The 18,913-nt window shown below is 42.0% G+C and overlaps 1 protein-coding gene across 2 annotated transcripts in view; it reads right to left on the reverse strand.

Annotated features, from left to right (window-relative positions):
- The window catches only part of Slc39a8 (solute carrier family 39 member 8), a 67,222-nt gene that overhangs the window by 33,931 nt on the left and 14,378 nt on the right, over nucleotides 1-18,913 (reverse strand). For both annotated transcript variants that reach the window (XM_021659431.2, XM_021659430.2), the window contains exon 3: nucleotides 1,434-1,596. In XM_021659431.2, the coding sequence (XP_021515106.1) occupies nucleotides 1,434-1,596 (163 nt within the window). The remainder of the gene's footprint in view (nucleotides 1-1,433; nucleotides 1,597-18,913) is intronic.

Here is an 18,913-nt window from a genome sequence, read left to right on the forward strand (position 1 = left end):
TCTCTCTGTCTCTCTCTCTCTATCTCTCTCTCTCTCTCTGTCTTATTCTCTCTCTCTGGCATAGAATTTTCCTCTGTATCCCAGGCTGGTCTTGAACTCATGGTGATCCTTTTCTCCCAGGCTCTGAAGTGCTAGGATTACAGGCCTAAGCCACCATATCCAGATTTAGAAGTACTTTTGAATGTCAGTAACTTTCCTTTGCTGGTGTCACTTCCTGAAACCATGGGCCTTATGCTATATCAAAGCCACTATTGTTCTAGGTACTTTATGAGTGTTGTTATTTAATCCTTGAAACAGCACTGTGAGAAACAAAATAGATTGGACGAGGAAAGGGAAGTAGAAAGAGGTCATAGCATGCCCCCAAAATGGCTGGAAACTCATGGAGTTGGGTTTTGAACTCTGTAGCTTTATTAGTCCATATTACTAGTAAATTTCAGTATATTAAAAAAGCTTTGTTGCAGCTCTTTTCAAATATAAAGTAAAAAGCATCAAAATGTAAAAGACTTACAGAAATGTAAGCATACTCTTGCAAACATTTGTAATCCTTGCATCTCCTTTGGTCTACAAATTTTAAAGGGTTAGTAACTCCACGTTTTTCTATGCCTTCTGTCCTCACTGCAGACTAATTTACAAGTTTTAAAATAACAGGACAGGAAAAAGGTGATGGAAACTGACCAAGAAGTTAAGCCAGAGAGTTAACTCTGCAACCTATGTGTACAGCATATGGTTTAAAATCAAGAAGTGGTCGCAGATAGACACATAAAATGGTGTTTCTGACATGAACGCAGAACCAGAACTCTAGGGTGGTGGTTCTGAACCTGTGGGTCGCAACTGCCCTTCTTGGTCACATATCACACATCCTGAGTATCAGATATCTACATCATGATTGATAACAGTTGCAAAATTACAATTATGAAGTAGCAGTGAGATAATTCTATAGTTGGGGGTCACCACAACATAAGGAACTGTATCAAAGTGTCACATCTTTAGGAAGGCTAAGAACCATTTCTCTTGAGGGAAGAAAGAGGACAATTGGTAGAGGGAACAAGAGAAAGGGGAAAGGGAGAGGTTTGGGGGATTAAACATATATTAAACACATAATACGTTTTTGCATGAAGAAGCCCAAATGTAACAGAGCACAACGTTTGATGGATATATACAATAAAAACTAACTAAATAAGTGAAAATAAAAGTTGGATATGGGAGTTTTAAAGCTTTCTAAGGGCAGCCTTGATCCCACAAGCAGAAGAGCATTACTGAGAAAGCTTGTATGAGTTCCCATTATTCTTATCTAAATAGCTGCTGGATCTTATTTTACCAGGAGGTTTCTCACAACTTAATTAAAAGCAATAAACGAGAAAAGGATGCACATGAGCCTTATCTCCTGCTGCCTCTCAGACTTTACGCTGGGGTGAGAAAGCAGCTTCCGGTACCTTCGGAAAGACTCGGCTTTGCAGTGTGTTTCGGCCGGTCCTCGCAGGGATGGAAGTTCAGCTGCTGTAAGATCGCTGGGCAGACGGCCGAAAAGTTCGAGCTGGTTATCTGGGTGGCATTTGAGAAACCATGAAGAGAAAAGATGTCTTCTGCGGACAAGCACTGCAACAGAGCAAACACAGGCACAGAGTTGGTAATACAGTCCGCAGACAATTTTTTTCTTGTCTCAGTTTACCTTTTTAATTGTTTATAAGTAGATATTTTGTGGGGCCTGTCATAGTAGCTTCCTAGCATTCTTTGTTGATGGCTACTTGGTTCCTTACAGTTTCATAGTTTAAAAATGTATCCATCTATGTAGCAATATAGTTCCAATATGTAAAAGTATTTTTAAATATACCTTAGTAAACTACTGTTTGCTAAAATATTCATTATTCTAATGACTAATAATTAGCTTTTCTATACTATGTAGAGTTTTGCAGATAGTCCTGGGCCGTTTATAAATTCATTAACATTTTAATGAAGCAAAGAATCTACACTGGGGAAAGCAATCTTTGCAAAAATCTTTTTTTAAAGGATCATTTACTCTCAAGTGCATTTTCACTGTAAACTATCTCCTAAATACTTACATTACTAAAAAGAAAATAAAATAGATTAAACGTTAATAAATTAATGCCAAAAAATTAGAAAGTGTGAGAAATACCCTTTTGCTCAAACAGAAGCCTGTCTTTAATAAAACAGAAATGTTTTTTGTCCATTTCAGCCAACCCCACTGAAATCATAGCTTTGCACCATAAACTGAACTGTATTCCTCACAATTCACATCAGATCCCAAATAGCATGGTAGTGGTTTGTGGAGATAGTCTCCTGAAAATAATTAGGGTTAGAGGAGGCCATACAAGGAGGACCCTGGTTCAAGAGGATGACGGCCCCATGAAAGAAGGACACTAGAGAGGCCACAGTCAGAAGGAGCCGTCCATAGAAGGTCGTGCCCCAGCATTTCCGTCTTGGACTTTGAGTCTCTAGAACGATGAGAAAGTTAATTTCTATTGGTTAAGGTGCTTTGCATTGCCGTGGCTGCCTGATCTGAGTGAGCATCATAGAAGGTCTTGAGCTGTGAATATAATGGTCGATGTTGGGGCTGGAGAGACCTCTCAGTGGTCAAGAGAGCTCTATGCTCTTGCTGAGGACCCTCAGTCACAAGCACCCCTAACTCCAGTTCCATGGCGTCTGACACCCTCTCTGGCAGCAATGGGAACTGCATGGACATGATACACATCTAGATAAGCAAGGCACACATAAATACACAGAAATAAAAATAATATTTTAAGTTAATGTACTGGACCATAAAGCACTTTAATATCCCTTACAACAGAAACAATGAAATTAGTTGAAAGAGGAAACCAATGCTATTATTAAGGGAAAAACAATGAAGACATCAAATGTGAAGACTCCAACCAAATGCAACTGTCAAAAACTAACCAATTACTTTATAGAAAATCATGTTTGGATGTTTTTCTTCCTTTTTTTAATTTTTGAGATTTTAATATTATCATATTTCTCCACTCCCTTTCCTCTCTCTAAACCCTCCCATATGTTCTTCCTTGCTCTCTTTCAAAGTCATGGCCTCTCTTCATTGTTATTGTATGCATATATGTAGATAGGTATGGGTGTGATGTGTAAGTATATGATATATAAGAATATAACCAGTAAGTGTGGATAAGCGATTCAACCCGTTCTCTTTTGGCATGTGATAGTGACGGCTGTGTACTAGCCATCAAACATCCAACACTATTCCACTAGTAGGCATTCCTAGAGCTGTAAATGCAGGACACCAGACTAAGAGATGAAGAAGATGGCTCGGTGGCCAATCAGAGAAAGGTGAGAAGGTAGAGCTTGTTTGTGACAAGGAGGACGCCCAGAGGCAAAGTTGCTCGACTCAAGAGCTGCAGAGCACACTTGGGTCAGTCATGATTCTAGGAAGGAGCAGGTGTGAGCACAAACACAGAGCAGCTGTTCCAGCAAGGAAGCCTCAGCCCACATGGACTTCAAGTTCCTCCGGCTAAAAACACGAGGAAAAAGGAAAACCTGTAAACAATGAATTCTCAGAAGTCAAGCACTAAGACACTCAAAACGTAATGACTATCAAGAAATTCTTTTTAGAGCCAAATTGCGCATCAGAACGTCAACTTTGCTGAGGCGTGGTTAGTATTTCTTGATGATGATGAAGTGGCACTTTAAATGCCGTGGCCTTTAAAGATGTCCTAGATGCCCACACTGTGCATTACTAAAAATTCTCCTGTGGGCAATCGGGAAAAACTAATCAGTGTAGTCAAGTGAGTATAGAACAAACATCATGAGGGGACTTAAAATGTTCATGATCGGTCAGTTGTAGTGGAATTTTTGCTGGGCAGGTGGTCAGAAGTCACAGTACTTGACAGTTGCAACTGTCCGATAGGCACACAGATGTATAGAGACTGCAAAACTCAAGGCTGAAGTTGCCTTGTTTTGTTTGTTGTTACTGTTGTTGTTGTTGTTTTGGATGAGAATAGGCTATGTGTCAAAACAATCAATGCAGGCCTAATGGGCTTAAAATTGCTTATCCACTAAGAAGTAGAATGCAAATCATTTTGGACAACAGCCTGTTATTTGCTGTTTCGGTCTTGATTTACTAAATTAAACCCAAAACTAAACAAGGCAATGTGTATGAAAGGGCAGAGTCTCCACTGCAAGGCAAACAGGATGAGGGCTCAGTGCTGTGTAGAGAGGGCACAAAACCTGTTGGGCCAGTGACAGTGACACTGCTGAGGAAGTCTGACGACTAGAGCACATCCCTTCACCTCCAAACAATGATAAGTACCTTCTGGGAATTCCTGGGTCACAAGAGGTCCTGGGAAAGTAGTTCAAGAATGAGAGCACCAAATGATATCACCTTAAGAAGATTCACTGGACTTCCCAGACTGTCGTATTTACCCACCAACAGTTTTTCTTTTCATTTTTCTGTATTAATTCAATTTACATCTGTGTTATAGGCCCCTTACTCCACTCCTCCTAATCCACCCTCCATCCTGCATTCCCTCTTTTCTATTCCTCAGAATAGGGGCTACCCATATACCACAGCTCATCTATTCAATTGAGGACTGAACCATCTTCCTCTCCTGTGGCTTTGTAGGGCAGTCCCATCAGGGGCACGTGATCAAAAGTAGGCAACATAGTCTGTATGAGAGATACTCCCAACTCCCCTGACTAGTGGGGCTGACATGAAGCCTAAGATGCCCACCAAACTTATCTTTATTGGGTCTGTGCATTGTAGTATGTCTATCCTGTACTATATGACTAAAATCTGCTTATAAGTGAGTTTATACCACGTGTGTCTTCCTTGGTCTGTGTTGCCTCACTCAGGATGAAAAATGCAAATGGATTCATATTTACCACCCTGCACAAAACTCAAGTCCAAGTGGATCAAAGACCTCAACATAAAACCAGATACACTAAATCTGATAGAGGAGAAAGCAGGTAAGACCCTGAACTCTTTGGCACAGGAGACAACTTCCTGAACAGAACACCAACAGCTCAGGCTCTAAGATCTCCAATTAATACATGGGACCTCATGAAACTGAAAAGCTTCCGTAAGACAAAGGACACTGTCAGTAGTAAAACAACAGTCTACAGATTGGGAAAAGATTTTCACCAGTCCTACTTCTGACAAAGGGCTAATATCCAGAATATATAAATAACTTAAGAAATTAAACACCAACAAATCAAATAATCCAAATTAAAAAAGGAATACAGAGCTAAACAGAAAACTCTCGATGGAAGAATCTTTTAATTTTTGTTTAAATGATATTTCTATTCTCTAGAGTCCCACCCAGACTTTGCAGTGTCCTTCTAAGCTCTGTGCTCCTGGGAAATAACTCTAGCCTGCAGACTCTCTGACATCAATGGGTTGCTATTTGCTCATCTTGGCCACAGTGAATTGACCCGGAGCACCTATGTATACAAGATAGCAAAGAAAGCTGGTCACGATGGTAAAGGGGACTTAGATCCTATTACACACAAAGCCCCCAAAGTATACTCAAAATCCTTTCAACAAATAGTTTCGTGCATTTCTGCTTCTGTGCCCACTCCTCCATCCTCATCAGGGCTCAGCTCTCTCTGCTTCGTTTACAGATGGAATGTTGGGGACTGGTGTAAGGAAAAGATGAGGGGAAGATTACAAGCGTCACCCTTCATATTTTATAAAACTGGCATCTGTGCAATATATTACTACTATAATAATTAGTCTTATTATGATGAATCTCAAGGAGTGTGGCAAGACTTGAAGCCATAGACTTCCAATACTCCACAAAGACTTTTCTTGGCTAAGTTTTATCTAAACTCGGGCCTCAACCTTGAAGGCCCTTGTTCTAGCAAGGATCTTGCTAAGCTAGAGAGAATCCTACCACTCTTAATGGCCGATTTCTTTCAAGTCCAACTCTCCATCTCTGACCCTTAGTACCTGTCATACTGACCTGCCTTAAGGGGGGGATTCTGTCATTTAATCGTTTAATCAAAATTCTCCCTGTTCTTGTGTTTCTTCTTGGTGAGCACCCTAGCTTGTTGGCTGCTCCAAGCTGTTTGGAGGGATTCCAGTTCTATGCCTTCCCTGTAATGGATAGTTCCAAATGGACTTCACTGGCCACCGAGTGGCTAGATTACAGCCGGCCAATCAGGAGAATGGTTTCAGGGGAGATGAGTATTTGAATCAATGACCTCAGTTAAGAGGAGAAAGCATCAGCCCATTTATGGAAGGATGGTTAAAGACAGAATTCATTCATGTTGCCACCTCACTGCCTGAACACCATTTTTTTTCTCTCTGAACCCCAGCCTGGAACTTATACCTTCAACTCCCTGGCTCTCAGATCTTTACACTCAGTTACAACATGAGATCTCTAGTTTGCAGGTGGTGGATCCCAGAACTTGAAAATTCCTAATAATCTCCTTTCCTGCCTCTCTCTTTCCCTCTTCTCTCTCTCTCTCTCTCTCTCTCTCTCTCTCTCTCTCTCTCTCTCTCTCTCTGACTCTCCTTCACCCTCTCCAGCCATGTTCTGTTTCTTTCTCAAAGGATATAAGAAGATACAGCTTAATAAAGCTTTGGCCACCTTTAGATCCTACTGATCCCATTTCTCTGGAATTAATACACCTGAGTGCAATGTGCAATTAATACACCTGAGTGCATCATGGCATGGCTGTCACACTTGATCATTATTAAAGAAAACCACAGTTTGACAGCTTTTAAAGCAGGAAAAATAAATTCTTACTTATGCTGTCATAACTGTGGTTTTCTTTACCAGTGATCGAGTGTGACAGCCACATCATTGAAGTACACATTGCTTTGATTGTTCCCTTCATTACACAAATAGTTATTGAAACATAAAAAGTCTGGCATGAATATTGATGAAAGAAGTGGAAGATAAAAGAAGCTACAAGATGGCAACCAAGGAAGAAATAAAACAGAAATACTAAACCATAGTATCACCTTCCATCGAATAGACCTCAACAACTGTGGCGGCTGTTGGGGGAACCCACATAGACCAAGAACTATAATAGCAGAGTAAAATTATAAATTATTAAGAAATAGGATAAAGAACTAAGAAAGCTCATGTGAGGAAGAAGTTGTATGCAGAGGAAATCATGAGAAACAACTAAGACTAGAATTCCAGGAAAATGGAGAGAGGGTGTGGGGCCTGGTATGACATTCAGCAGCAGGGTGGCCAGGTCCATTCCAGGCATCTGAATTCATAATGCCTGCAGGACACCAGATGGGGATGAATGGCAAGCTTTCTCTGAGAAGCACAAGAGCCCGAGATAAAGCTGTGGCTGTCTTCTGTAGAGCAGTGATAGTGGAGTCGGGGGTGGGAGAGAAGGTCAGAAGAAAGCACATATAGGAAAGAGCAAACGCCTTGGGAATACGGAGCACATTTGTAGAAAAGCAGGAAAGAGGCCCAGGAATGCTGGTATTTACGTGTCATCCCGGCATTCAGGAAGCTGAGTGAGTTGAAGACCTGCCTGGGCTAAAGGGTAAGACTGTCTTAAACAACAAAATATAACAGGTGAGAGTACAGCCGAGTTCTAGCGTGGTTGCCTAACCTCTGACTCTTCAGAGTTAACCCCTGGTACTACTACCCCCGACCCCGAAGCTAGGAAGAGAGACAGAGAATGAAAGAAACCATGCAAAAGAGCCCAAAGTTTAAACTCTAGTAAATGTAAGGGGTGCCCTTTGCCCGCCTGGGTTGCATTCTCCTTTGGCTAGTACAGACCACCTCATAGTCATAGCAGTGCCCTTCCAGATGTCAGGTGACCTAGACCTATACACCCAGAGCTACTACTGAAGAACTCATTCTCTGCTAGGAGCACCATGAATATGAAGACTCCTTCAGCCACTTTGGCCACACCATGTGAAAAAAAAATGGCAAAAGGGACAGAGAGAAAGATTTTTAAACCATTATGATTGTGGGTGTGGCTATGGCTAAAGTCCATATCCCCTTGATTCTACTTATATGGATGGATGAATTCTCTTTTTTTGTTTGCTTATTTATTTATTTATTTATTTATTTATTTATTATTACAATTTACTCACTTTGTATCCCAGCTGCAGCCCCCTCTGTCATTGAATCCCACCCTCCTTTCCTCTCCTCCTCCCATACCCCTACCTCAGTCCACTGATAGGGGGGTCCTCCTCCCTTTCCATCTGACCCTAGCCTATCAGGTCTCATCAGGACTGGCTGCGTTGTCTTCCTCTGTGGCCTGGTACAGCTGCATTCACAAGAGGGGGAGGTAATCAAAGAGCCAGCCACTGAGTTCACACAGAACACCAACAGCACAGGCTCTAAGATTAACAACCAATAAATGGAACCTCATGAAACTGAAAAGCTTCTGTAAAGCAAGGGACACTGTCCTCAGAACAAAATGACAGCCTACACACTGGGAAAGGATCTTCACCAACCCTATATCTGTGAGAGGGATAATCTCTGGAATATATAAAGAACTCAAAAAGTTAAACAGCAACAAATTAAGTAATCCAATTTTAAAAAATGGGATACAGAGCTAAACAGAGAATTCTCCATAGATAAATTTTGAATGGCAGAGAAACACTTAAATAAATGTTCAACCTCCTTACTCATCAGGGAGATACAAATCAAAACAACCCTGAGATTTCATCTTACACCCATCAGAATGGCTAAGATCAAAAACTCAAATGACAACACATGTTGGAGGATGTGGAGAAAGGGGAACTCTCCTCCATTGCTGGTGGGAATGTAAACTTGTACAACCACTTTGGAAATCAATCTGGCGCTTTCTCAGACAATTAGGAATAGTGCTTCCTCAAGATCCAGCTATACCACTCCTAGGCATATATCCAAAATATGCTCAAGTATACAACAAGGACATTTGCTCAACCTTGTTCGTAGCGTCTTTATTCATAACAGCCAGAATCTGGAAACAACCCAGAGGAATGGATACAGAAATTGTGATACATTTACATAATGGAATACTACTCAGCAATTAAAAATAAGGAAATCATGAAATTTGCAAGCAAATGGTGGGATCTAGAAAAGATCATCCTGAGTGAGGTGACCCAGAAGCAGAAAAACACACATAGTATATACTCACTTATAAGTGGATATTAGTCATATAATATAGGATAAAAAATGCTAAAAATCGATAGTCCTAAAGAAGCTACAAGAGAAGGAGGACCCTAGGGAAGTTACTTAATGAATCATCTTTTTAGCTAAAGGGAAGTTGCCTTTTTTAAAACTCATCAAATAAGAGTTCTGATTGATACATAAAATCCACTTGTTTATGTTGTTATAAAAGAATGAAAATCACAACCGTTCTATTTTACCAACAAAGACTTAGGAGCTGGATGTTGGGTTGAAAACCTAGCTGGGAGAGGCACAGACACAACCTAGATAACCTTCCTTCCCGATAGGAAAAAACCCAAAGGCTCACTAGCTTAGCTGATAGCCCAGTAGGAAAAGGCAAAAAATAATAAAATAAAATAAAATAAAAGATAAAATTAAAAAAAGCCAAAGCCAAAGGCTTGCTGATTCAAAGTTCAAAAGCTCCAAAAGCCAGAGAGCTAAAGCCCAAGAACTAGAGAGCTAAAGGTCGTTCTATATCACTGGACTCAAAGTCCCTCCTGCTCTTTAATCCCTGTCAGCTGGCTTCTTGCTCTACCTCTTGACCTAGAGTTAACTTTATTAAATCCTGTGTACAGAAAGCTCTTGGATTAAAGGTGTGTGCTAGGGGTGGCTGAGCCACACCAAACAAGAAACAGGGTTTTACAGTTCACAGTTTTAGGATTCACAGTGGGATCGAATATCCTGCAACATGTTCATTCGTGTTTGTTCTGAGACAGATTCACTCACTGTATCTCAGACTAGCCTTAGAGCTCACTAGGGAGTCCTCAGCAGCCCTCCTCCCTCAGCAGCCCTCCTCCCTCAACAGCCCTCCTCCCTCAGCAGCCCTCCTCCCTCAGTAGCCCTCCTCCCTCAGCAGCCTAAATGCTGGGATTACCAGCCTAAGTCCGTACCTAAGCCAGCTGCTACCTGTGGTGACGCAAAGGCAAGCTCTATTACTCTTCAAAGCTTGCCAGCTCTTCCTTCAGCCAGCACACCTGTACTCGGCTGTCTTGTCAAGTAGCACCCATTAGATAGGACAGTAAGACCATCTGCTCCTGTGCTTCCGCAGCCAACCTCTTCATACCAAACCAGAAGCAAAATGTCATCCAGTTTAAAGCCACCCCAGAGACTGTTTCAGATCATGCCATGGATGGGAACTCTGAGAAACACTGACTAGCTCACATCCCCAACAAGGACCCTGTCACAGGGCTGTGTTCTCTCTGTACTGGTAGAGGAAGGGAGAGTGACTTAATGCTTGCCAGCTTTGTGACCAAAATTAGAAATGAGTACCAAGGCCAGCTCATTTTCCTAGCTTATAAAGTAACTCAGCTATACAAACAGTAAATTCCATTACAAATCCTTAACAAGAGCCCGAGGAGGGACAAGGGCTTTGGGTCCAAGGTGGAAAAACACTGTTCATTTCTTTCTAGTGACTTTTGTACCCTTTCCACGCTCCACAACTGACCGCTACAGCCTTTGGTTTCCCACAAAAATGTAGCTTCCTTCTAGAATCTTTCATGTGCGTAGCTCTGACCCGAGACTCAGAAGCCATCCTTCCCACACCATATGGAGGACAATCTTCTCACATGGTTCCAGGCAGGAGGTCACCAGGAACCAAAAGCACGAAACCCTGCCTGCCACTCTGGGCGCCTCTGTGCCTTCTGAGGCCTCTCTGCTGCTGCTTTGTTCTCCTTCACAGTACTCATTAACCGGACTATTTGCACTTTCTTCAGTGCAGCAGCTGGAGATGAGTTACGGCTTCCACCACTGACTTGTCACTCAGCACAGGAAACAGATGTAAAATGGGTAAACATAATAAAGGTATCACAAGGTGTCATGAGATAAGGGCTTTCGTTCAAAGAAAAAAAAAGCAATTGCAATTTACTGATAAATAGACGTTCCGAATAGTGATTACCATGGGCATGCTGAGAAACGGAGCTACAGTACAGTAATTACTAAAGGCAGAGAAAAATACGGGTGAAGAAATCACATCTTGAAGAAGTAAATTGTTCGAGATTAGCAGGTAGGTGAAGGTAAAATTCAAGTGCCAGTGTTCTTCCCTTTACTAAGACATCGGAGATGGCCTGTTAGGTCTTCACTAAAAACCAAGAATAACTCAAATGATAAAAAGAAAATCATGTAGATCCTGCAAACACAAACCCTGTGTGTTTTATTGAGCCTGCTGGTTTGGGGGTGGGGCGTCCTAAAGTTCAATTACTCTTTAAACTACTTAGAAACTAGTGAGGTGGGGGGGAGAAAGTTCACTTAAATGCAATTCTACCCCGTCTTGCTGCCACCATCTTCCAAACGGGAGAACTGGAATTCACAAAGGCTATGTTCAAGCAGCAGAAACTAACGACCTGTCCCAGTGCCTCAAACACGGGCTCGAACTGCTAACACAGCCAGGAAGGGCCTGTCCTGGTCACGGGATTTCAACACGTGAATGTGTGCCACCCGGAAGCAGTGACCGTCCACAGCTGTTTAGACCCAGGACTTTCTCCTCCTCAGCCCCCACAGCAGAACTGGCTCGTCAGTGCACCTGAACTGCCGCTGGGTGCTAGCTAGGTGACTGTGAGACCAGGACAAGGACGGACCGTAAACTATGCCACAGAAGGAAAAGGTGAAGGCTGAAGATGGTTTTCCGAGGGATAGGGGCCACTCACATCCCTTGGGCTCACCTGTTAATGCTTACTGATAGGACGGAGACCATACCTGGCACACAAGAGCTGCTGGTCAACAGGGGACGAAGAAAATGAATGGGGAAGCGCGTGAATGACCGTAACCAAACGTTCCCAACAATAACTAGAGCAGAATGAGTGCAGAAAGTAAAATCGACATGAGAGATTTTACATATGGGGCACCTGGCTTAGACCCCAACCATCTGAATACATAAATTTGAAGTGCTGGTTTGGGTATAACTAGAGGGGTTGAGGAGGGCTTTTCTAACCAATAAAATTTGTCTCTCTCCCTGGCGGGTCTCATGGGCGTGGTTCACAGGCCTGGCCCTTGCCACAGGAATGTTCGTTCTGAGCAGGAGTGGCTGAGGAAATACGTCACCATCACCTCGGTTAGCCGGAACTTGGGTGTCCCTCGCCTTTTATTACTCTAGCTGCTCGCTCTCTTCCAACCTTTTCCAAGCTTGCCATCTTAAGTGCCTCCTCAAAGCTGATGCAATCTTTCTTGGCTTGATTTTTGGACACGTTCCCATCACCATGAAAGAGAAGGTTTGAACAAAGAACTCGCTGGAAGAAGGACCTCAGGATGGAGGAGGCTGCTCAAGTGATGAGTGATAAGTGTCCCTCTAGTATCAGTGTTTCCGCTTTCATCCCATGTTTGCTTATGCTTCTTACTTAAGCCTGAATGGTCCACATGTGTTCTGAACAACACATACACGCACACACACACACACACACCACTCAGATTTATACATACGTACACACTAAAACATGTACTCAAATACACATACATTAAAATCACAGACACACTGACACTGATAAATATGCACACATGCATGCATGCATACATACATACATACATACATACATGTGTGCATGTGCTCCACACACATACATTCTTACAATTCTTCCTGAAGAACAGAAGAGCAGTTTTCCTCCAAAATACATTATTTTAAAAAAGAAAAGAATGCGAAAAGAATGCCTTGCCTAATTATACACTGTTAGGGGAAAAAAAAACTTATAAAGCAATGTGTAGAAATATTATTACTACTAAAAAGCAAGTAAGATATAATTTAGAGACAAAGGTCCCCCATATGTTGATGGTGTTCTATCTAGATGTTAAAATTATTTGTAATTTCTTCCCTTTCTGCCAGTTTGCTTTCATAATTTTAAACAATGTACTTGTGTTTCTAATTCTTTAGAAAAATAAAAGTAAGTCATTATTTTCCCTTTCATTTTAATCTCTCTTTCTAGGCTCTTACAGTTAGGATAAACTGGAAGTTTATTGAAAATAAATAAATAAATAAACAGGAAACAAAAAGTTTTAAAAGCTAAACCTGTTTTTACAAAGAAGTTTGCAAAGCTTTCAGACTTTATCATAGCAACTGGTACCTTCCCCAACTCCAACCTACTCTGTATCCATCTTCAAGACCACCTCACCATGAGGAGTGGGATAGTGTCAAAACAGAGACCCTTGCTCTGAGTTCCTGCTCTCAATCCAGATCTGTCCCGAGGGCAGGAACCTCCCTGTTTCATGCCACTATAAGATAGCCCTATGGATTTACCCTGTTGTCTAAGTTCAAAGTGCTGCTTTGCCTTGCTGTTCACCAAATGTCTCCTCCTCAATCTCTCTGAGACGTGATAAACATCTTCAGCTCACCTTCAAAGCCCCTCACCTCTGCATACGAGGACTGCATTTGTCCAACACGGGCACATTGGTTCTCAAGCCATAGTCCTGGGTACCCCTAGATTACTAAGTCTCTGCCAGAGAATCAAAATGATTTCTCGTCATGTTACTGTTTCCCCTTTCCACTCTCGCTTTTTTTTTTTTTTTCACAAGTTAACAGGGTGGCAAGGCTCATGTCACAATAGACCAAATGCAGCACCACAAGTGGAAATACACATTAAAGCAGGCATCTGTGGCAGCAAGCATCTACCGGCACTGAAAAACAAATAGGTGTTAAAATACTTTTCACTTAAAAATACTCACATGTGGGCAGGAGAGAGGGCTTCTTAGTTAAGAGCGTGAGCTACTAAAAACATGTCCTGCTCTTACAGGGAGTCTGAGTTTTGGTTCTCAGCACCCACTTCAGTTTGTTCACAACAGCCCATTATTCCAGCTCCAAGGAGACCCAAAGTTTCAGACCTCACAGCACCAAGACCCATGGACACACCCCAGACAGATCTATGCACAGACGTACACATGATTAAAAATAATCTTTTAAAAATTAAAGTATTCACTTGTAATCTGTTATTATTGTTGTTGCTACTAAATTAAGTGAATATTTTTGAATTTTCTCTTTTTTCTTGGCACAGGTTCTTATGTAATATAGTCTAGCTTTAAGTCCATCATGTAGTCAACAATGAACTTGAACCAATAGTCCTACTTTCACATCCAAGGTGCTGAGATTATAGGCATGAGCAACCATGCCCAGTTTGGTTCAATACTGGGTATCAAACTCAGAACTTTGTGTGCCATAGGCAAACATTCTACCAACTGAGCATCTATAGCTTTTTATGTTTTTTAAATTCTTTTTTTCTTTTTTTATTCTTTTTTATTTTCATTTATTAAAATTTATTCAGTATGTATCCTGGCTGTGGCCCCCTCCCTCATCTCCTCCCAATCCCATCCTCCCTCCCTCTTTTCCCCCTATGCCCCTCCCCTAATCCACTGATAGGAGAGGTCCTTAATATTAAGAGACATGTCACAGAAGCTAAGGCTTTTTGATGTCCCCTAAATCGGAGTGCAAGGCAGTTTTGGAACTAAAATGTTTGTGCACCTAGTGTGTGACAAGGAGACAGAGGGTCCTTGACATGGTAGATATTTTAGTTAGGGTTAATATTGCTATGATGAAACACCATGAGAAAAGGAAAGCTGAGAAAGAAAGGGTTTATTTGGCTTATGCTGCTTCATCCGTAGTTCATCGCTGAAGGAAGGTAGAAAAGGAACTCAAACAAGTCAGGAACCAGAAGACATGAGCTGATGCAGAGGCCATAGAGGGGAGCTGTTTACTGGCTTGTGTCCTATGCCTTGCTCTTTCTTCTAGAACCTGGGACCACCAGGCCAGGGATGGCACCACACCAACTGGCTGCAACCACTAATTAAGAAAATGCTCTATAGACTTGCCTACAACCCAATCTTCTGGAAGCATTTTCTCAGTATGGTTCCCTCCTCTCAGATGACTCTAGCCTATGTCGAGCTGACATAAAATTAGCCAACATTACTGACCCCTTGTCAACTTGACATGCAACACCTTTTAAGATATAACCTCCTTGTCAGTTTATCCCAAGGTCTCAGATTAATAAATGTCACAAATACAAAACATATTCCAAACTTAAAAGTCCCACAATCTCTGCCAATTCAAACGCTTAGAAGTTTAGTCTCTGAAAAAAAAAAAAAACACCAAAGTCTCTTTTAAAATCCAAACTCTTAAATATTCAAAGTCTCTCAACTGTGGGCTCCTATAAAATCAAAAATAAATACTTTCTTACTTCAAGAGCTAAGAACCAGGGCATGGTTACAATCTGAACAAAGCAAAACCATACTCCAACCGTGTAAACAGTTCAATGTCCAGCATTTGGGATTCACTCATGATCCTCAACGGGCTTGGATCACTTCTCCAGTTCCCCCTTCTGCAGCATACACTGCTTGTTTTCTAAGCTTCAGTCTGCTCCACTACATGGCTGCTGCTGCTCTTTGTGGTCATCCCATAGTACTGGCATCTCTGAAGTGCTGGGGTCCTTCTGCAGCAACTGGGCTTCACTTTCACCCACAGCTTCTGCTGGGCTCTCTTCATGGTGCAAAGCATCAAGTTCTCTCCATGACCTCTCAGTCCTGGGCCTTCAACTACTACCTTCACCAGTGGCCTCTCCTGGCCTCCCACAGTGCCAAGCCTCAGCTGCCCTCCACGACCCCTTCATGCTTTCAAAACCAATACCACCTGGGAGACTCTTACACCTGACCATATTTGGCTGCCAGCATGAGGTACAACCTTGGCCATCTCTGAACACAGCTTGCATGTGGTAACTCTGAGAAACACATTTCTCAGAGGATTTCACCTCAATGATGCCAGGCTCTTCTTATCACAGCTGATTATTCATCCCCAGCTGACCAGCATCCATTGTCCCAGCAAAACAAAGGTTTTTACTTTAGTGGTCCTGGTCTCTTGATAATCATAGATGATTCTTTCAGCTGCCAGACACCACGGATTCTTCACATAAAAAGGCACAATAAAGTCTCTGCTTTTCTCCTAAACATCACAAGCCAGGCCTCCATTATCTTCTCTGCTTTCAATATTCTTATCCTCAAAGCTCCTATAGCACATCACAATGAGTTCACAACACTCAGTGGTTTTTTAGCCCAAAGTTCCAAAGTCCTTTCACACTCCTCCCAAAAGCCAGATGGTCAGGTCTGTCACAGCAACACCCCACTATCCTGGTACTAATTTGTCTTTGTTTAGGTTACTAAACAACTATTGCTAAAACGAAAAGCATGTTAGAGACAAGAGGGCTTATTTGGCTTAGGTTTCCACTATGTGGAAACCATAGGTCCTCGCTGAAGGAAATCAGGACAAGAACTCAAACAGCACAAAAACCTGGAGGCAGGAGGTGAGGCGGAGACCACAGAAGAGTGTTGCTTGCTGGCTCGCACCCCATGCTTTCTCAACCTGCTTTCTTACAGAACCCCGGACCACCAACCCAGGGGTGGCACTAATCAAAATGGGCTAGGCTCTCCCACATCGATCAGTAATTAAGAAAATGCTCTACAGGCTTGTCTACAGCCTGGTCTTATGGAGGCATTTCTCAACTGGGGCTCCCTCCCCTCAGAAGACTCTAGTTTGTATCAAGTTGACATAAAATTGCCCAGCATAGGGGAGATCACGCAAAGCCTTATATCCCACTGTCTTAGTCAATGCTCTACTGCTATGAGCAATGCTGTGACCAAGGTAACTCTTAGAAAAGAAAGCATTTTACTGGGTGCTTGCTTCCAGCCTCAGAGAGATTTAGTCCATTATCATCGTGGTGGGAGCATGGCAGCAGACATGGCAGGTATGGGGCTGGAGAGGCAGTTGAGAGCTACATCCTGATCCACAGGCAGAGAGAGATGGACTGGGGATGGGCTTTTGAAACCCAAAAGCCCACTCCTTGTTACATACCTCCTCCAACAAGGCCATAACTCTTAATCCTTCTAATCCTTTCAAATAGTGCCACTTCCTGGTGAATATGCATGTATGAGGGCCATTCTTACTCAAACTACCACAACTGCATAGCAGTGGACCTAGATGCCACTAATGTAATCCTGTGTACCTTTCATTCTATTTGTCCCACAACCCTGCAAGACTGCTTCTGTTAAAAAGCGTCATCAGCATTGCCTCTTCTACCTCATTATCTCCCAACACATAAGCACATACAATAGTGAAAACAAACAAACTCTCAAAACTATGTACTTCCCCATGAGTCTAAACACTTGAAAAAAAGTTATCTATCTCTAATAGCCCTATCCCCTTTTTGGGCCATACCTCTTTAAACATCCACAAACTCTATGCTCTAACCAAGTTCTAATAAACCTTGTATTTTACCTTCACTGTGACTTTATACCCACCATGACCCATAATTCTGATACTCTTATCTTAAAGTATCCAATTGCTCTCTGTTCTGCAAAGCCCCATTTGACACCCACCTTCGGGGCTTGACCTTGTCATGTTCACCCCTTCCTCTCCAGAACCCCACACTAATGCTATGTATTTGTTTAGCACTTATTATCACTTTCTTACAATATTATCTATTCACAAAAATCTGTATGTTTTTAGTCAGATCGCAGACATGTAGCGAAGAGGGAATTCTTGCATGTGATGTCTTCTTCAACTACCAAGGATTTGGACATAAACAGGTGCATGAAGGGAGGTTAAAAACCAGCACATACATCTGAATAGAATTCTGAGAGCTGTGGATCAGGAGTCCTTCATCATGACCTCTGATGAGATTATTTGTAAAAGCCTAAGTTTTCTGTTCATGCTACATAAATTTCCCAGGATCAGCTCTGTGACTCTCAAATGAACTAACACTGACCCCAAGGTTTCCAAGTCTTTCTGAAAATCATAGCGATGGAGAAAAACATCTGCACCTAAATAAGGAGAAAAGAATCTTGGAAATTTCGGAAATTAAATATGATAGTGTCTCATTATTTCTTTCTACTTAGACAACACATTGTTGAAATTTTAACATAACACTCCTTTCATGTTACTTTTAAGATCTATTTGCATGAAAAACAAGGAATTGCTGGTTTATTTTCAATTAAGTAAGCCATGTAGGTTGACTGGACTAATTTAGGAAGTTGTGCTGGAACTAAATTTATTATTTCAAAAGTGAGTGTCAAGATATGTGTTTGTGAGGGCAGATGCTACAGGGCCACACATTCCAAGCAAGGAGTTCTCAGTGGTTTTAACTGTGCTGGAAGCCATTTGGAAGAAACATTTCCAGGTTTGTTCATTATTCAAGGAAAACATTTGACCAAGATGCAGAGGGCAGAAAGGGAAATGAGAAGGTGATGGGTGCGAGGCCTGCAGGGATGACTTCCATCCCTCACATGCCCCTCACAAGACAAGGTGCCTGCCTACATTATCTGACACTGTATCCACCACAATCCCATAAAGTGGCTGCATTTTTTTTTCTCCATTAGACAAAAGCGGACACTGGAGTTTAGAGAAATCAAATAGAGGACATTTAGTTTACTGGGACAGGACTTATGTACATTATACATGAGAAAGAGAGAGGAAGAATGATAGAGGGAAGAGAGAAGAGAAAAAAGCAGAGAGTAACATCCAGGTTCTTACCTCAGTACGATGCTTGTGATGCCTAACACTGACAGGGAGAAAACAGGATTCTCACATTTCTGATGGAGACATGGAGTGGGTGGATTCAATTTGGGGCAAGTGGAAATGTGTGGAGCTTGGGAACGGGGAAGATGCCTTCATGTCCAAGGTTGAATTGCAAGAGAAAAATCTAGATCCAGGCAACACAGGGAGAAAACATATACAAATTCAGAGAGATAAGCATGGAGATCAAAGTGACTGAGAGAGTGTGTGTGGACTCAAAAGAAGATGGGCCTGAGGGACTCTGAGGACCACGATATTAAAGGATGAA

The sequence above is a fragment of the Meriones unguiculatus genome, chromosome 10, assembly GCF_030254825.1.
Source record: "Meriones unguiculatus strain TT.TT164.6M chromosome 10, Bangor_MerUng_6.1, whole genome shotgun sequence".
In the NCBI taxonomy this organism is placed as follows: Eukaryota; Metazoa; Chordata; class Mammalia; order Rodentia; family Muridae; genus Meriones; species Meriones unguiculatus.